Below are 21,181 nucleotides of genomic sequence, written 5' to 3'. Positions count from 1 at the left end.
TATTTATAGAAATTGGCATTGCTAATCTCTTGTTACATGTATACCTCAAAACACCTCCATGAGATGCATGTTTTTGCAACCCCTGCAGATGAGTAAATGGAAGTCCAGAGAGGTTACGCCCTTGCCTGAGGTCAACCAGCTAGTGAGTGAGAGAGATGAGTGTTGATCCCAAGCAACCTGACCCCTAGTTAAGAATCCATGTATTTAATCAACCTAAAATATCTCTGTACCAAAACATTTCTCTATCTACTTGAAATTATGAACATCAAGATAAGACAGGATAAAGAAAAGAGTCAGGGGAGGGAGAATTTGTCATAGAATATGGATAATCATCTTCCTCAAAAAGTTAAATGTAGAATTACCAGATGATCCAGCAATTTCACACCTAAGTTTATGCCCAAAAAGAATGAACACAGGGACCCAAACAAATATATGTATATGAAAGTTCACAGCCCCACCTTTCACAATAGCCAAAGGCTGGAACTGTCCATTGACAGATGAATGGATCATCAAAATGGGTATATCCATAGAATGGAATATTATTCAACTATAAAAAGGAATGCAGTACTGATATATGCTACATGACTAAACATTGAAGATACTATGTTAAATGAAAGAAGCCAGACACAAAAGTCAGGCAGTATGATAGCTGGGAAATAACTATTGCTGATTTGAGGTCTTAGAAATTTGAATACATCAGCATCACTACTGCCCATTTCCATTCTCAACTGGGTTTAAAGAGGGGCAGAAATTAAGTGTATTGGGAGGATAGAAGTAATAATAATGACCTCTTACAGATGTCAAGCACTTTCCAATTTATACTTTTCCTCCCACGTAAGGAATACAGCCAGTGAGAACTGAGCAGAACACAGCTATCCAGGCTGCTTCCACTAGATCATGGGCATATTTATTTGAAATACATATGAACAACAACTGGATTATAAAACAATAACAAATATAACTGAATTCCACAAAATCCAAATTGGAAAGTGGCTACAATACACGACTTCATTTAAAATTCCCAAATAGGTAAGTAATTCACTCACCTATTTGTTAATTTATTTATTCATTCATCCATCCATTAAATGCATATTAACTGATGGCATCTGATGTGCAGGTCTTGTGCTAAGCTCCTGAAAGTACCGTAGTAGCGCTTTGAATAGGATACCTGTCAGAGGCCCTTGCCTGCAGATGATTTAAGTTCTCCTGGGAACAGTTAGTCTTTCCAATGATGCAAAACAAAGGGACCAAAAGGTGACGTCTCTCCTAGTCCTTCAGAAATGGACTTCTGGACAGTTTGTTGACCCATTGCCCACAAAAGTCACATAACATATATACGAAACCTTCAGAATAGACAATTCTATAAAGACAGAAAGCAGACTAGTGCTTGCTGGGGCTGGGGTAGGGAAGGAATGGGTACAGAAAACAGAGTTTTCTTTTAGGGTGATGAAACGTCTTGGGACTAGACAGAGATGATGGTTGCCCAGCATTGTAAATGAACTAAACACCACTGAGTTACATGTTTTAAAATGGTTAGTGGTGAATTTTAGGTTATGTGAATTTTATTTCATTTTTCAAAAACCATGTCTGTATCTCAGTAGAGAAGAAAGACACATAAAGCTGACCTAGTCCGGGCTCTGGATAAGCATTTGAGAAATAGCAAAGACCTGCTGTAAGGCCGAACTGATCTCTAGGAAAACAGATCTTCAGTCTCCTGGAACCCAGCCCACAGCCCTCCTAATGGGCTGCTCTTCAGGATGTCGTTTGCACTGGTTTTAACTACTAGGATTGCTCCTGGGAAGCCTTCACCGTGTCTGTTCAAACAGAATGGAGGTGAATCCGTCCTGCAGCGGTGCATGCCGGTTTTTAGACCTAACTGAAAACGGCAAACATGTTCGGGTGACAGGGCTTGGTCCTGGTGTGCTGAGTGTGGGAAGAACCAAATGGGACCCAAAGGGAAATAATTCGAGCACTTTTATTCCTTGTCAAAATGAAGGGCAGCTTTTAAGAGCCACCTGCTAAAAGCCTTTCACCACTGGACTAGGGACCAGATACATCTCTGCCTTGCAGCGGTCTTAGTTCCCACCTGGATGAAGGGGCAGTGTTCATAATACATGAAGAAAAATGCGAGCTAAGGAAATCCTGGTTTGCCCCTTCCTCAGCTCACTGCTGCCGATTCCCCAAATCTGTCTCCCAGAGTGGGGTTATGGAGCATGCGTGGTTTTCATTTCTCAACCCTGGGAATCACCAGGAGAAGGTCGGCAGGTGGGCTCTGCAATGAGAAAAGGCCCAGATGGGCACCATCGGAGCTGTGGTGGTTCAGGTACTTCCTTTTTAAAAATTAACATGGTTGTGCATTTTCAAATAACTGTAGAGGGAGAAGCATGGGCTTTATTGTTTTTTAACCAGACAATCCTGCATTCAAGTCCCCTCTCCACCAATTAATAAGCAAGATTTTCATCTTTGTTCCTCCGTTTTTTAATATGTAGGAGGAAAAAAGGGGTGTGGGGGGGTGACCAAGGCTTCTGGGGTTGTGGTGAGGATTAAATCAATAAAAGTAGGTTTCCTCAATTCTGAGATCCGCTTTTCTTTCCTTCACATTTTAACGTTTCTGAAGTCCCTCAAATATATAATTTAACATAAATGTATAAATGTGATACTATAAATGGATTTTTTCCAGTGAAATATTTAAAAAATGTTCCTTTTTTGCTTGGCTCTCCATACCCCTTCTTGTCTCTTCCCTCTCACATCAGTCCATTCCTTTGCCCCTTTCCAAGTCAACCACTTATTAGGTATTCTCCCATGATAGAGAGACAGGCAGGTAGGCAAGAGGTAGATATACACTTATATACACATACACACTACACACAAATATGTAAATTTATGTGATATAGAGAGAGAGACAGAGAGAGAGTGACAGACAGAGAATTTTAGGTCAGTTTGTTCTACGAAAACGAGTTCCTGTTATACATGTTTTCCCGAATCTCATTTTTCTCCCTTAATAATACCTCTGAGACAACTGTTATTGCTTAAATTCCATCCCTTTAATGGCTGCATAACATTTCACAGTGGATAAACCATAATTTATTAAATCATTCTTCTACTGACAGGCCCTTGCTTTGTGTCCAGTGTTTTGCACATATGCTTCTGTAGCCTGGTGTTTTTATTTCAGTTGGATAGAGTCCCAGGAGTGGGATTGCTGGGTCAAAGTATATGAGCATTTATAAATTTTAATGAGTGTTATCCAGTGGCTTTCCAGAAAGGCTGTAACCCTCAACAGTTCCACCAGCAATGTACAAGTTGACCCTTTACCTGCATGAAATGAAGATACGTTTTAAACTGAGCAGTACATTTAATATGACTCTGTTAGGTTTTAGCTTTTGATGTTCCAAAAGGTGTGATGGATGATCAAGGGTGCGTCTCACCCTTGCTGACTTCTGAGAATCTAGGAGATGATCATGTGTGCATGGAAAGCATACAGCCCACCGGATACCCGCTGGGACATTGTCTGGGTGCAGTGATAGTGCTATTCCGGCTGCTTTGTATCTGATCTGAAAACTTCCCCGTCTTCCCCTCAAAGCTGGAAAGCGAGAGTGCTAATCCAACACCAGCATCAGGAACAACCTGTCTAACCCAAAAGAAGCACAGGCACTTAAGATCAATTAAAACTCTAACTAATTTTATTTTTCAGTTTGGTGAGTTGGAAAGTTTTCAAAACATGATTAAATCATTTGCGCCTCAGTCTTGGTGGATTAGCTGCCCAATTTGGCAACTCTGGATCAAATGAAAGGTTTCTAAGCGCCATGCCCTGTGACAGACACTTGCCATTCAGCAGTGAATGTGACAGGCAGGGTCTCTGGATTCATGGGACTCAAAGGAAGACAGAATCAAGTACTTGCTTTTGGTTAGGCCTATAAAACTGTTTGACCCTAATAGGATTCATCTTCTCTGTCGGATGCAAAAACATACCTGCAGCATAACAACTGAGCTAATCTCTTCACAACATTTGGTCAAGAGGTATTGGGTCAACAGATTGTCCAGAAGTCTGTTTCTGAAGGACAAGGAGGAACATTGCCACCTTTTGGTTCCTTTGTTTTTCATAATTGGAAAGTGAACTGTTCCCAATAGACCTTAAATCACCTGCAGGCAAGGGCTTCATAAATCATACTCAGAGTGCTACTACTGTACTCTCAAGAGCTTAGCACAAGACCTGGCACATCACAGACCATCAGCTAATATGTATTTAATGGATGGATGAATGAATGAATAAATTAACAAATTGATAAGTGAATGACTTACCTATTGGGAAATTTTAAACGAACAGAATAATCAGTGTCATGCATTGCAACCATTTTTCCAATTTGGATTTTGTGGAATCCAGACATACTTGTTACCATCTTGCAATTCTGTCACTGTTCGTATGTTTTTCAAATAAATATGCCCATGATCTAGAGGAAACAGCCTGAATGGCTGTGCCTTGCTCAGTGCTCACTGGCTGTACCCCTTACATGGGAGGAAGAGTATAAATTGGAAAGTGCTTGACACCTGTAAGGGGTAGTATTATCACTTCTATCCTCCCATCATGTTTAATCCCTGGTCCTCTTGAAACCTAACTGAAAATGGGAATGGGCAGTAGTGTTGCCAATGTATTTAAATTCCTAAGACATCAGGCTAGCAACAGTTATTTCCTACCTACCACATGGCCTGCTCTTAAAAGAACCTCTTTCTTTCCTTTTCTATAATCAACTACTTCAATTTTTTCCTATCAAGATGTCTGATTCACCCCTTCCTCCAAACTCCCTGCCACTGGTTTAGACTCCAGTCCAAAGGATCCAAAACTTGGAAGACTCCTCAACCCTCCTTGCTGATCTTGTTGGCCCCAGGCTCCCTCCCCTTCCGTCCCGTCTGTAACCATTCCCAGAGTCATCTTCCTAAAGTGCTACTTCCTTCTTGTTGGAGTCCTGTCCTGTAATGGCTGCCATTTATAATCTGCTGAGTGTAGCGGACCTGCTCAACCAACCCCTCCTCTCATGGCTCCTCCAATGCAGCCCGGCTCCTGCAAGCCTCCAGCAAGCTCCACACCCATTGCCACCTCCATTCTTTTCCTGGGACGGAGCCACTGATTTTAACTTCCCTCTTCTCCTCTCCACTTTCTACCATCATCAGCAACATTGTCACTGCCATCACCCCTCTTTGCTGAGGGCCTGAGACTCTGTGCTGTGGGCTTTCCCCTATTACCTCAATGAATCTTCTTCATTATCCTAGGATGCAGGTCCTGTTATTATCCCCATTTTGTAGATGAAAAGACTAAAATTCAGCAAGGTTAAGTAACCAGCCCAAGGTCACATAGCTGAAGCCAGGATTCGAATGCTGACAGAGCTGTTGCTGTCAAACCCTAGACTAATCTGCCTCTGTATTGTCCATGAACTGTTTCTTCATCACCCAAGGAAGACCTTTCCCTGAGAAGTTCCAAGTCTTGTTTTTCAAAACTGAAAGACTCTTCCTGCTGTATCTTTGTGACTACTTCAAGCTCCTACTCCAAGTTTGAAAGCACTTTGAAATAGTGAGATGGAGTCCGCAAGTTTACAAGGACGTGCTCATGAGGAAAAGCAAAAATAAAGATCCACAGATAAGAAGTAGTACTTAGGAACACAGAGAAGTGTCTAACTGGCCATGTGTGCCCAAATCAAGGGCAGCCTCAACAAATCCCAGGAAATAACAAAGGCATCAATCCATGTCAGGTTCAGGTCCCAGCTCCACAACTTATTAGTGGGCTGATAAAGGCCAAGTTGCCTAATTTCCCCAGTCGCAGTTTCCTTATCCATTGCATTCTATCTCACAGGGTGGTTTGTAAGGAGTAAATTAAAGGACGCATGTAAAGCATGTGCACAGAGGTGGCACACAGAAAGTGCCCAGTGCATGTTATTCCTTATCATTATTTCCTTTACTTCCCTTAGAATTATTTTTGCTCCTCCAACAATCCCTGTCTGGAGAGGCATTTTAAGTAAAAGAATAATTTGCTTACAGGTCTAACTCTGATTCATTGAAGAATAAAAAAATAATAATAATAAAGAAAAACCTTATTCTAAGAGTCTGGTCTCAGCCTCCCCTCTCGGACCTTACAGGAAACTCATGTCTCAATGTGGAGTTGAGCCCTCTTTTATCCAGTCTCCTGTGAACCCGTGCTGGATTCCGAAATTCAAGGAAATTCCTGCTACTGATAGAAAGTAGAATTGGTTGGGAAGGAGGAGCCAGGGCCTACTGCAAAAAAACGATTATATGCTAGCATTACTTGCCCCCCTACGGTCTTATTCTCCATCTAGAAGCCAGCATGACCTTTTGAAAACAAAAACCAGCCATGTTAATGCGCTGCTTAAAACTCTTTAGCAGCTTCTTCTGCAGTGGGAATACAAATCCTGACCTTTTTTTTTTTTTAACCACAGCCTGCAAACCATACCTGGCCTGGTTCCTCTGATACATCCCACTCTCCCAACCACCCAAACCTTCTGACTTTTCTCCGAACATACCAAAGTCCTTTGCATTTCACAGCCTGGATCCCTGCTATTTACAAGACAAAATGTCACTTCCTTAGAGAAGCTGTTTCCTGATCACAAGATGGGGAGATTCTTTCTCTGTTAATTCCTTTGTAACATGTCTCATTATCTGAAAATGTATTTGTTTATTTATATATTATCTGCATCTTCACTCCCAAACTATGCCCTGCTTTCTCCTGGATAGATGATCCAAGTAGGTTGGGTCCTTGTCTGTCTTTCTCAGTGATGTATCTTCAGTCCCTAAGACACTGACTGGTGCTTATAAGGTACTCAATAGATATTTGTTGAATGAACAAAGGGGAGGGGGGAACGGAGTTTAGTCATTTTTCACTTTTTATTTTTATATTTCTGATGAATTTGAAATGTTTTATAAAGAGCACATACCACTTCTGTAACAAGAAAGAAGAGAAGTAATGCAAAAACAAAATAAAATTGAAATAAGAAAATTAGCATATTTAATCAAAACAGATGAAAATAACACAAAGCCTTCTCCAGGAATTGATGCTATCGATTGCCAGCAATTCTCATTATTTCACAGTCTATCAAACCTGAAACACTGGCCAATTTGATGATCAGCTTGTTCGTCAGTGCACATCCTTGGACTTTTAAATGATAGTCACAACTCCCCTGGGTTTATGGAAAGATTATTATTTGAGATTTCTGCTTTATTCCAGCATTCTGCTCACATCATATTTATTTCTATGTCTGTGCTTTGCCAACACTGCCATCCCTTACGGCAGTCCCTTGCCACTCCATGCTCTCCCTGGCTTCACCTATCCAAAATCTTCACTATCTTTTAAGGCACACTGAGAGTCTAGGAAGATATGACCACAGTGACAACCAGCTCATTTAAAAAAAAAAAAGTTCCAATGTTTTTTCAAAAGGCATCTCATCTCTGTCTCCCTCAATTAATTACAGCTATTGAAAACAATACTTTTCTATCTAATCACACTGAAATGCCATTATACATTTTCCTACTGAGTAAGAAAAAAAACTCTCAGTAGTGGAAAAATGCTGCCAGAGGCAGATGTGAGCAATTGCTTAGGATGTTTTTCAAAGAAGAAAACGCTAGCTGGTCTTCAAGAGTTCGAAAGCCTTTTCCCACACATTCGCATAGAAAGACAATATATACACAATTGTTATCCAGAATTTTCTTTCAAAGAAATGGAAGCAATGAGAAGTTGTGACTGGCAAGCTTAGCATAATCTCCTCAAAGTGGGCACCATTCACTTATGTCCTACTACATCAACCAATCAGCATTGATTGCGTGCTTACCATGTGCCAGGCATTGTGATAAATGCATTATATACAGACCAAAGTGAGGGTTACAATTATTATCCCCATTTTACAGATAAGACAATTGAACAAAGCTATATAGTGTAGAGCTGATTTCAATAACTACCACTCTTTACTACTGTACTATACATTACATAACCTATTTCAAAACTATAGTTAAAATTAAATATGAAAGTTAATTTGAAACAACCTGTTCTGTAATTGTTTTCCCCTTTTCAATTCTTTTTAATTAACACACACTCAGTATCTTATAAAAATATTTAAATATGTATAGAAGTTAAACAGCCCATGCCTCCTCCTTCTCAATGACCCTCTCATTTCCTCCAGCATATCATGCATTATAATATTAACTTGGCTTTCATTGTGCCACAGAATCAATGCTACTAATTTTTATATTTCATTAACAAATAAATGGAAGCCCCAGACATTATGAGATGGTTCCATGTATCTCCTGGGAATTGAGAGGGAGTTCCAAAACAATATGCCAGGATGCAGCCATGCATCTAAAGATGAAAAAAAAATGGCTAAAGCCAAGATTCAAAAAATCTCAGAGCCAAGATTCAAAAGTGGGACTCTGGAGCAAAGCTTTAAGAAGATTTCAAGTTTGAATATGTAAAAAGGAAGGAAAAGCCCCACCTGGATTTGGGGATGCATGGAAAAGCAGATCAGAAACCGTGGTCTTGCATTCGGATAAGAAACAAGACTGACAATCTGATGACTCGGAGGAGAGAAGGATAAAGCATTTTACTCAAGGTTTTTTTTAACAGTTTGTAGCCCGGGACTTAGCCATATAAAAAATTCAGGGAGCTACAACACTTTAAATTGGATGTTCACTAAATTTTTTTCTGCATGTTTGAAAATGCTCCCAATAAAATAGTAAGGAAATAAATACTACCAGAGAGTTATTAGGGAACTGACCAACATTAGAGTTGAGTTTGGGGTGTGGCTTTATGTAATTCCTTGCAAAGAAAAAGCAGGCTCCTTATACACATGTAGCAATAATATAATGGAAGCAGCTATTATATATTAAGCATTTACCTTGAGGTCTAGATACATCGTCTTATTTAATATTTAGAAGAAAGTTATAAGATAAGCACCTTTATAACCATTTTCAGAAAACTGAGGCAGAGAGAGGCTTAGAAATGTGCCTAAAATCACCCAGCTAATAAAGGACAAAGACAGGATTTGAATCCACGACATACTCAGATACAGCTTATACTCAACATGGACCCTCACATTCTTTCTTGTCCTAAGGCCACTGTGCGATCAGAGCGCAACAGAGCTGCCCCAAACTCATAAAACTGCTGAACATATTCTGGGATTCCCTCAACACCTTTAGGAAGATTCCTGAAAATGTGAAAGCAATCAAACTTTATGATTAAAAACAGGACTCTGTGGTCTAACAAAACTGGGTTTGAATCCTGGCTCTGCCACTTAGTCATATCACCTAACAAGCTGGTTTCCCCATCTGTGCAGGGCAAGTCATGATATACTCACCTCAGAAGGTTGTTGTGGGGATTAAATGGGATGCCGCATTTAAAGTTCTTAGCACAGGACCTGGTAGGCAAATGGTAATCTGCCATAAAAGCCATAATTTTCAGCTTTTAGGAAATAGAGACTCTCAGCCCAGATGTCATGACAGAGGACCAAAGCCTAAAAAGTTGAAACACAGAGAAATGACCCAGGAGAGGGAGAAGGAGAAAAGAAAAAAAGGATGCAGATGAGGTAGAAGAGAAGAAGAAACAGAAGGAGGAAGGAAGGAGAGATGGGGAGAGAAAGAAAAAGTGAGAGAGAGTGAAAGCAAGAGAGAGAGAGGAAGGAAGGAAGGAAGGAAGGAAGGAAGGGGAGAAAGAGGGAAGAGGGAGGGGGAGGAAGGAAGGAAAGGAGGGAAGGAGGGAGGGAAGAAAGAAGGAAGAAAGAAGGAAGGAAAAAAGAAAGGAAAGGAAAGAAGAGGAGAGGTAGAAAACCCTACCTCTTCCATCCCAGCAGGTGAAGAACTAAGACGTTGATTTGATTTGATTTGATTTGATTTCAATTTGAACCCATCATAACCAGAATAGAGCTGAGCCATTGTGGAAAGATTTCTCAATTCATAATTCCAAGTATGAATAAAGCACACACTTGCACACACAGTTTTCTTCCAGGTGAGACGGGAAAGAAGCACATTCACAATACTTTGGCTCAACACAGCTCTGAGATTGGTGCCCAGGAGGAGCGCTGGGCACATTTACCTGGAGCCAAGGCAGGAAGCCGCAGGCTCCTTGAGAAGGGCGAGCGAGCCTTTCCCAGCTTGGCCGGAGGCACCGTGCAAGCAATGCAAGGGCAGGGGCAGAGGGAAACCCGCCGGATTTGCAGGGAGGGCTGGTGATCTCACGGCCCCACGACTGCCTCTGCACTTTGAGGGCAGGAGTTTCAACTGTTGTGTCCTATCAATTAAAAACAAAAATCCTTCGTTTTGTGTTTGGGAAATGCTGGCACCGAAAATCTGTAGAGCAGACCGGCAAATACAACCGGTCTGCTTCAGCACTGCATTCTAGGATTGTAACCAAACCCAAGACTTCAATTGAGTCGAGGGAGAAAGAAGGGTGCGCACAGGGTTAACCTCCCCCTCTCAGTCTCCCGCCCTCCACCTCTAACCCTTCCCGACTCAGAAGAGGGGAAAGAAACCCTGGGAATTTCAGGTGTGCCCTGAACCTCACGTTGGGGAAAAGCAGAGCGGAAGTCCAGCGGACACTCCCCCCCTCTCCAGGGACGTGGGCGCTTTCTAGGATGGTCCTACGGCGCGAGCCCCTAAGCTCATTCCGGCGGAGAAAGGAGCCTGCTCTCGGCTGCGGGAAAGACAGACCCAGGCTCCCGGCTTAACAAGACTAGCGATTTTCTGAGCCTCCCCTGCGAAGCCCAGCCTGAAGGGTCCCCCTTTTGTTCGCGGGGACAGCGCGTCGCTGTGCAGTGCTGCGCATCCCACCCCCCACCCCCTCCCGGATAAAAGCGCCGCTGTGGGGGCGCCTCCTAGGGTTTGCTCCCGCTGTCCCCCGTGCTCCGACGACCACCGGCTCGAGCGCACCTCTCTCCAACTGTGTCCCCGCCCAAGTACTCACTTCTCCCCAGTCCCTCGGCTTTCCACGCCGTCTCCTCCACCGCCCCATAGCGCCTCAGAGGCTTCTCAGCTTCCAAATGGGTGGACAGGGATGGCTTTAACTCCATCGCTGATCCGCGCGAGGAGGTCGACGCGCCTCCCTTTACTCCATCCCCGCCGCGGGCTGCAGGGAGGGAGGTGGCTCCAGCCAGCAGCGTTTTAAGGGGCCGGGCGCTCGTGACGCGGCTCCATCTCTTCCGCTGGCAGGGCCAGGGAGCGCCGACTGGTACCCAGGAGGGGGGAGGGATGCAGGGAGCATGCGCAGTGAAGACTTAGGGGGGCAAGGCTTGGGGGCTGGGTAGGGAGAAAGAGGGGAGGTTGAGAACTCTTAAGACCAACAACAGAAGCAACTAAAATAAAACCATCCCAAAGAGAGCAAGAAAAGTCCTCTGATCATCCTGGAGAACCTCACAGAGATTCGTGCTGGTGGAGGCTCTGCATGAGGGTGACGGCGCTGGGGACTAGTTATCTGTCAGCGGGCTGCTGGGCATTGAGTGGGATTTGTGAGCGCGTCTCTGCCTGTGGGCAATGGATCCATCTTTGTGGGGAGTGTGCGTACAGAAGCGTGAGTGCGGACCTGGATCCGTGGGTTCTGTGCTTGAATGAGTGTGCTTCTTTGATGACCTCTGTCGTTTGCATCCGTGGGTATAAGCTGGATGCGAAACTGGATGTGAAATCCAGTCCTGTCTGGGAATACCTGTGTCGATTCTGTGTGAGTTTCTGTGAACTTGAAAGAGAGATGAAAATATTTTGGACTCAGGTGCTCACGGCTATGTGGAGCGTGGGATCTTTACTTTTCAAAAAACCCAGAGTTATATCTTACTAGAAAAGCATGGCAGCATTAAAAATACAGAGCGAAATATTTAGTAAAAGTCAGAACCATGATTGATAAAAATTAGTTTGTTATTTGTCGTTGTTTTTTTTTTAAGATGCTACCTGGGACAATTCTGGTATCTGCATGGTTTGTGAAGTATAAAATGACCAGTTCTTTAAGAAAACGGATTAGTAACTGGTAACAAAAGCCTCTAGAAAGTTATCACCAGTAATGGGCTTCTAACCAGCTCATGGGAGGAGAAGGAAATGACAATGAAAATCAAAAATTATTTAGAACTGGGTGGGCCATGGTGGCTCAGCAGGCAGAGTTCTCGCCTGCCATGCCAGAGACCCGGGTTTGATTCCTGGTGCCTGCCCATGCGAAAAAAAAAAAAAATTATTTAGACCTGGATAACAATGAAAGTATCACATACCCAAACTTGTAAATTTTGATGTAAGTAAATGTATGGCATTAAATGCACTCATTTAGAAATGTAAGACTAAAAATAAATAGATTAAACCTTCAACTCAAGTAACTTGAGAAAAAAATAGCAGTGAAACCTAAGCAAAGTAAGAAAAAAAAAGAAATAATGAAAATAAGAGCATAAACTAATGAAATAGAAAAATCAAAACGCAATAGGGGGTGCACTGGTAGTTCAGTGGTTAGAATGCTGGCCTTCTATGTGGGAGACCCCAGCTGGATTCCCAGAACATGCACCCACCCACCCACCCCACCCCTGCCCCAAAAAAGGCGGGCAATAGTGGTTCAGTGGCAGAATTCTCACTTGCCACGCCAGAGACTCAGGTTTGATTACCAGCGCCTTTTGCCTATGCAAAAAAAAAAAAAAAAAAAAGCAATAGGGATATCAATAAAATCAAAATCTAATTCCTTGGAGGGAAAAAACAAACAAAATAGGCACACATGAGTACTATGAAGAGTGGAAAAGGAAACAGATTACAATTTTATTAAGTTTTAAACTGAGTTAAAATGGATAATTTTCTAAAAATATATCTAAATGTATTTAAGAAATAAGAAACCAAATCAATAACCATTTCAAACATTAAATTTTAATAGAAAAAATTATTTTCATTTTCATTCTCACAGAGACAACAGGCCAGACAGTTTTATGGATGAATTTTATGAAATAATAGTTAATGCTTACTTTATAAACATTGTTTATGAGGATAGTATAATCTTGATACCAAAAGTAGATAAAAAGCAGCAGTAAAAAATTTCTTGACCATATGTATCTAAATATTTTTTCTTAGCTAACTAAAAACAGACGGACACTTTCTAACCTTCTAGGGAGTAACTATCAAATGTCTATGGCAAATGTATTTACTGTTGACGCTCTACTAACACCTCCATTAAGTCAGGAACAAGAAAAGGATGTGAACAATTTCCACTTCTGAGGGGCTCTATCCTAATTAAACCTGAAAAAGAAACATGGTATAAGAATTAAAACAGAAGAAATAAAACTTTCCTTTTCAGACAATGTACTCATCTACATTAAAATGCAAGCAAATTCACAGATAAGCTACTAAAATTAATAAGAGCAGGGTTTTGGAAATAAAATAAACACATAAGAATAGTAGTATTTTTGTACAACTAACTTTATCAATCAAACATACAAATATAATCATAATAGCAAAGAAAGACCTTTGAGGAGAAAAAGATTATTTTATGTCTCCTGGAGCAATTATTTATTTATTCACTTATTTATTTTCATGTTGCTTTGTTAAGCAACATTTTAAGAAGTGAAGAAAATGGAGATATAGATATACCATATTCACGGGTGTATCATAAAGATGGCAGTTCTCCTCAGTGCAATTCCAGTGGAAACTTCAATACAGAAAAGGAGTTTTAAAAGATGTTGACAAGCTGATTCAAAAATTAAAAGGAAGAGCAAAGGACCAGAAAAAGGTAAGCCAGTGTTGAAGTATATAAATAGAGTAGGAAGAACTTAACTGTCAGATATCAAAACCCATTATAAAGGCTTAAGACATAAGAATAAACTTGAGAGCCCTCAAATAGATCCACGCATATTTGGAAAGTTGATATATGACAAAGTGAGGCACTACAAAGCAGTATAGATTTTTAACCTTATACTTCCTATCATGTATGCACCCATACATACACACACACAAATTCCAGATGGATCAAAGATCTACATGTAGAAGTTAAAATTTGAAAATGTTGTAAGATGATATGGGAGAATACCTTCATACTTTAAAATAGAAAAATATGTTAATTGAGACACAAAAAACATGAACCTTACCAAAAAAATACTAAGTTTAACTACATTAAAATTAGAATATTTCAGTTCAATGCAACTCACTATAAACAAAGTAAAAACAAACCAGGAAGAAATACTGTAATTAACAATATTGGCAAAAGATTAGTATCCAGTATATATTTTTAATAAACTCTACATTAATAAGAAAATTAAATCCCAGTAGAAAAATGGGCAAAGGATTAATAGCAAGTACATGTTTCTTTTTAATTCTGCGTATTAATAAGAAAATGACATCCCAGTAAAAAAAAAAAATGGGCAAAGGATAAAAATAGTTCATAGGGAGGAAAAAGTTTAATATGAAAAGATTCTTAATCTCATTAATAAAAAGAGAAATGAAAATTTAAACAAGGACATAGCATCAGATAGGCAAAAATGTCTAATAATTATATGTGCTGTCATCTCATCTGAACCTTCATATCATGCTAATGAGCAAATAAATTGATATAACTTCTTTTAAGAGTAGGTTGGCACTCCCTAATCAAGTTGAAGATGTGTAATTCTACTTCTAGGTATATACCCCAAAGAAACTCCTGCCATGTATGCAAAGAAATGGGCACAAGAACTTTCAATGCAGCAATGTTTGTAGCTGCAGAAAATTGGGAGCATCTTTTATGCTCCATTGATGGGAAAATTGATATATTGTGGTAAATTCATATAATAGACTCCTATACATCAATATACAAACCAGAACTACATAAGTCAATATGGATACTTCTTGGAAGCATAATGAGAGGGAAAAAAGGTCATTAGTGAAACGATAGGTATAGTATGATATCACACATAAGCTTTTGAAATCTACAAAATAATGCTATTATTGTCCATTAATCTATATGCGTATACATGAGTATAAATAACATACTCAAGATGATAGCAACCTCTGGGGAGGCAGAGGAAAAAGATTGGGGAAGGGTAAATAGTTTATTTCAGCTGTACCTAAAATTTACATTTATTTTTTCTCAAACTTTTTACTTTGAAAATTTCAAACCTACAGAAAAGTTGCAATAACAGCATTATAAATACCCATAATTCTTTCAGTAGATTTGCAAGCAGATATCTAAACTTTATAGTTCTTAAAAGAAATCTGAAGCGAAAATGTTAAGATTTCTTACAGATGTGTGATGGGCATTTTACTCATAGCACAGTGACTAAAATTTTAAAAGCTAACCCTACCAAGTGATGGTGAGGATATGAAGAAATCAAAACAACCATTCACTGCTATTAGGTGTATAAAATAGTACAACCACTTTAGAAAACTGTTGGGTGATATCCTATAAAACTAAATATATGTGTATCCTATTACACAGCAATTCCAGCCCTGGGTATTATTCCAAGAGAAATAAATGCTTTTGTCCAGCAACGTCATAGCAATTTTATTCATAATAACCCAAAATGGAAACAACCCAAATGTCCACCAACAATAGAATGGATAACTATATTGTGGTTTATTCACATGATGGAATATTACACAGCAATGAAAAGACCAAATGACTACCAACAAAATGAACGAATCTTATAGATAAAATATTAAGCAAAAGAAGCCAGACATAGAAGAGGAATACTGAACGATTCCATTTATATAGAGTTCGAAAATTGGCAAAACTTATCTATGGTGGTAGATGTCAGAATAACCTTTAGGGGGGGTTATTGAGTGGGACAGGACATGCAAGAGAACCTGCTGCAATGGTGGGAGCATTTATTTTGATCTGGCTGATGGTACACTGGGATATATATATCCATGTGTGCATGTGTGTAAGTGTGTGTGCACATATATCCACACACCCATATATATGTAAAAGTTAATTGAAGAGACATTTAGATATATGTACTTTATGGCATGGAAGTTATGTCTCAATAAAAAAGAAAAATTAACTAACAGTGTAGAGACCTTAAAATAAAAGATGGTTTGTGGGTTCAGGGATGTTTGTCATGTTATTCTCTGTACTTTTCTGTATGTTGAAATATTTAATCATTTTTTAAAGAAAAAATAGGCAGATATACTGGACCCAGTAATTCAGCTTCTAGGACTCTACCCTAGCATATTTGAAACACTAAAAAATACTTACACGCAAGGTTTTTTGTTTTGTTTTGTTTTACAATTTAGGTAAAATTGTGGGGAAATGAGAAAAAGCCCACAATCCTACTAAAAGAGAAATGGCTAAATAAATTCTGGAATGCTGTACAATGTAAGGCTATACACTTATGGAAAATGGCACTTATAAAGAGTTTTAAATGTCAAGGGAAAAACATAACACAATGTTAATCAGAATATAAAGGGAAAACAGGACACAAATTGTAATATAGGCTGTGGGCTATTGTCCTTGATTTTCTGGCTAAGATCAACTGTACCCTGTAATCTCAATCATATTAAGCTTTTCATAGAATGATAACGGTAGAAAATAAAGAAAAATACTGTGATCCCAACTTTGTCATGTGCTCAGCGATAAACACACACAGGTGTACACACAATATCTAGGAAAAGAAAATGCTGATACGATACATGCCAAAATGCTAATAGTTACCTATAAATGATGTGTTTGTAGTCTCCAATTTTCCTATAAGGGAATTACTTTTTTTGGTTGGGGGAGGGAGGTGCGTGGTCCGGAAATCCCCAGGTCTCCCACATGGCAGGCAAACATTCTACCACTGAACTACCTTTGCGCCGCCCTGTATTACTTTCATAATCAGTAAAAAAAAGTAATATTTTGAGTGCATGGAAAATAAAAAAGACTAGAAGTGAATACACCAAAATATTAACAGTAGTTGTTTCTAAGAGATGAAATTTGGGGAAAATCTTTCCCTTTTTAATATTCAGAACATTCCAACTATCTATACAGAGCACATTGTTTTATAATTCAAAAAAAGAATAAATTCAGTTTCTAAAAATACTTGAGTAGTACAATTCTGTAATCCTAGAGAACAAAACTATCCCTGCCACAGCAGTGCCCAGAACCCTGTCTGTTTGCATTAGTTTAGGGTGATAAATCTTCTGGTTCAATAACTGGTTGCAGTCACCATGTGCATGGAATTATTAGGTGGCTGTCCCCCAGCCCCAGCTTCTCACCCAAGCTGGATGGCTCATTGCTGCTGAGAATGCCAGGGACTTGGGAAGGATGCTGCAGGACTACAGAGAAGACAGCAGAGGCCAATGCAAGACACTGTAAAACTGTCATTTGGGATGATTAAAGGGGAAAATCATGCATGATCTCGATAATTTGATACTTTATCCATCGTGCAGACAATTTCAAATGTATATGACACTGAGCTTATCAGAATAACATGGTTTTCAAAAACGTGGGTTTGTAGTCAGGGAGACCTGGGTTTGAATCCTGACTCTGCCATCTACAAACCATGGGACCCTGGACATATCATTTAATCTCTCTAAGTTTAGTTTCACTATCATTGAAAATTCTAATAGCAATACCTGGCCCCAGAGGTCTGCTATGATGATAAAATGAGATACTGCACAACAGTGCCTGCACATAGTAAGGCCTCAAATAGCAAATAATATTAGCTATTATTGCTTTCGTTATCATCATCATCATCATAAGTGGAGCTAAGCACAGTGTTAGCTGAGGTTCTGCATTCTGACACTTTGGGCAGTTACCAAATGAAGTCTTCAAGCCACAAACGGAAACCTATTAAATTGACATTGAGTGGAGAAATCTGAACCCTCACACATTGCTGGTGAGAATGTAAAATTGTGCAACTGCTTTGGAAAACAGTCTGTCAGTTCCTCAAAAGGTTAATAAAGTTACCATATGGCCCGTCATTTCCACTCGTAGGTATCTCCCTACCCAAGAGAAATGAAAGCATATGTCCACACAAAACTTGTATTCAGAGCAGCACTCTGAATAGCTAAAAATTAGGAACAACCCAAATGTCCGTCAACTAATGAATAGATAAAATGTGGTACATCCTTACAATGGAATGTTACTTGGCAATAAAAAGGAACAAAGGACTGATATATGCTACACCATGGATAAATCTTGAAAACATGTCACTAAATGAAAGGAGCAGGTCATAAAAAAGATCACATGTACCATGATCCCATTTATATGAAATAACCAGAATAAACAAATATATGCTAAAAGGTAAAATGTTTGTTTTTAGACAAATGAAAATGTCCTAAAATTGACTGTGGTGATGGTTACACAATTCTGGGAAGATACTAAAAACCATCGAATTGTACACTTTAAATCAGTGAGTGGCATGAAAATTATATCTCAATAAAGCTGTTACAAAGAAAACTTTGCATGGGTCTAAACATTTTGATCACACCGCATTATCATGAGACTAACAAAATAACTCGGGCAAAGCTATGCAGCTGGTCAGCTGGGCATTCCAGGCATCTGGCCACACAATGCAAACCCATCCTGTGCTGGCTGGGTTCTGGCATCACCTGTTCACTCCAGCTTGTCTGTTAATGGTGATTATTTGGAGTTCTATGACTGACTTGAATTTCCAAAAGCACAGCAACAACCCCAAGACTCTCCCAGCTAGTTTCTCCAATGCCTTGGCCCAAACCAGAAAGATTGGGCTAAGAGAATTACCTCATCACCCACCACCCCACCCCACCTACCTTCTGAATACTTGGTCCAGCATTATCATGTGGTTTTACACGAACCTGACATTTTGCTACTAGGAAATAGACAATATGTTACTAGACTATATTTTTCTATATCTGGCAGTGATAGTACAAGTTTCAGTTGAACAAGACGTAATCACAAAAGAACATCAGAGAGACAACTTCTTGTTCCCTTGATGTCTCTTTCCTTTCTATTTTAAATCATGGTGGGAGAGGGGAAAGGTGGGCATGCACAGGCATTCAAATTGTTCAAACTTGTTTTACTGCTCCAAAATGGGCCCTTCTCTTAATAGACCCAACTTCTCCTAACAGAAATTTCTGTTCTAAAATCATTTCATTTATTGGGTTTGCCTCTCTTTGATTCCTGGAAAACACTCGGAAAATCAGAGGTAATTCAAGGAAAGAAGTTGCTAACCATTTGAGATAAATGTCCACCCAAACCAATATGGAGTTGAATCTTGTAGTCCTTCTGAGTCACCGACTGTGGGTACAGGAATAGCAGGAGCAACCAGAGAAGGATTTATCTGTGCCTCAAGGAAAAGCCCAAGTTAAGACCATAGGTCTGAAGACAGGTTGCCTGAATGAAAATCCTGACTTCATGCTTAATAACTGTGGTGATTTGGAGCTGTATGTACCCTAGAAAACATGTTCTTAAACTTAATCCATTCCTGTGGGTGTGAACCCATTGTAAGTAGGACCTTTTGATGAGGTTATTTCAGTTAAGGTGTGGCTCACTTCAATTAGAATGGGTTTTAATCCTATTATCAGGTTCCTTTATAAGAAGAATGAAATTCCAATCAAGAGCGAGAAAAACAGTAGCCAGAAGCTGAACATCAACAGAACTCAGAAGAAAAGAGGGAGACCAGGAGACGCTGCCACGTGCCTTGTCATGCAACAAGCCAAGAACCACGGATCCCCGGCAGGCAGCCTCACAAACACCACAGTATTTAGGGAGAAATCACCTTTATGATGCCTTGATTTGGACTTCCATCTCATCCTCAAACTCATGAACTAATAAATTCCCGTTGTTAAGGCATCCTTTTGCATGAAATTAAAACAATAACTGTATCACTTTAAAGAAACTACTGAAGTTCTGCAAAGTTCACCTTCCTCTCCTTTAAATGGGGTTAATAATTATCCTTACCCCAGAGAAATGTTGAGGAAATTAAAATAAGGTCAAGTATGTAACATGCTCAGCACAGTACATGGCACAGAATATTCAATAAATGTCATCATGATTATTATTATAATTTTTATCATACTTGAAGTTAAAATTTACTTAGGTGTTATGTTCAATCATCAGAATATTGAGATCATCCTTGCATAAATCACAGGATATTTACTCTATGCAGTCACTACATTTGTAATGATAATATACCTGGTTATATAGATTCTTTCCAGGGAGATCAGTGTAACCAATCTTAATGGTTTTCTATGCTGAGTGTTGGCAGTTGTCCTTGCAATTTTACAGATGGAGTCTAAGGAAGCAGTGAACGAGACTACCTAAATAAAGAAGGATTAAAACGTCAAGAATTGGACCAGGTTGCATGCTTTATGCATAGTCTCAGACCCCACACTTTATCGGTCTGCAAAGCAGTTTTAATTTGTATGGAAATTAAATGGAAGGCAGATTTAAAGGCAGCCCCTAACTGCAGCTCTCTTCTCACCAAAATGACAATGTATTTGTTCTGTTTCTAAAGCCTATAATCAATGTTTTAGAAAGGGATAGCGTTCACAAAACAAATTTGGATTTGTTTCTTAGGCATCTAAAAGAAATACAGTGGAAAGGTCACGATGGCTCGGCAGGCAGAGTTCTCGCCTGCCATGCCAGAGATCTGGGTTTGTTTCCCGGTGCCTGCCAGGGAATTAAAAAAATAAAAGAAATGCAGTGGGGAGCAATAAACTAATATATAAGTGGACCTTCTTTCTGGCTTAGAGGGATGTGAACATAGAATTAGTCGTGTGAGCCTGAGTCTGAATATTAGTGTTTCATTTCTATCATTAGTTTCCAGAACACATACACACAATGCACACAGCTAACATTTTAGCAGGCATGTTAAAAATACTGCGTGTAGAGCAGAGTGATAAAGAACTTAGAATCTGGAGAGAGACCGCCTAGATTCACAATTCTAGCTCAACTGCCATCTAGTCACGTGACTCGTCGGAGTCATTTCCATTCTGTTCTATTGAAACTGTCCTAAGATCCCTGATGACCTATTCATTGCCATTTCCAATCGCTTCTGTTTTGATAATCATCCTATTTAATCTCTCCAAAAAGGTATAACATCGTGGGCCGTACCCTACTTTAAACTCCCTCCCCACCTGGCTTCCACAACTTTCTCCAAGTTCTCCCTCCTGCTGTTCAGTTGCTACCTTCTTGGACTCCTTCACAAGAACTTTCCATTGTGGTTCTCCCCTTTGTTCTTTCCTTCTCATCCTTCACCTCTTTCTTCCTTTCTTTCTTTTTTCTTTTTCTTTGTATGCTATAAGGTGGAGGTCA

At 39.8% G+C, this 21,181-nt stretch overlaps 1 protein-coding gene and 1 pseudogene across 1 annotated transcript in view; one reads left to right on the top strand and one right to left on the bottom strand.

The window, feature by feature from the left end:
• Positions 1-11,104, bottom strand: part of BMERB1 (bMERB domain containing 1) — a 195,783-nt gene extending 184,679 nt beyond the window's left edge. Inside the window, exon 1 of the mRNA XM_077141649.1 lies at positions 10,949-11,104. Coding sequence (XP_076997764.1) covers positions 10,949-11,054 — 106 coding nt within the window. The 5' untranslated portion in view covers positions 11,055-11,104. The remainder of the gene's footprint in view (positions 1-10,948) is intronic.
• Positions 11,105-11,425: 321 nt separating this feature from the next.
• Positions 11,426-21,181, top strand: part of LOC143666766 (isoamyl acetate-hydrolyzing esterase 1 homolog pseudogene) — a 40,794-nt pseudogene continuing 31,038 nt past the window's right edge.

The sequence above is a fragment of the Tamandua tetradactyla genome, chromosome 23 (assembly GCF_023851605.1).
Source record: "Tamandua tetradactyla isolate mTamTet1 chromosome 23, mTamTet1.pri, whole genome shotgun sequence".
NCBI lineage: Eukaryota > Metazoa > Chordata > Mammalia > Pilosa > Myrmecophagidae > Tamandua > Tamandua tetradactyla.
Note: the sequence above shows the minus strand (reverse complement) of the source record. Positions and strands in the feature narration are given on the sequence as shown.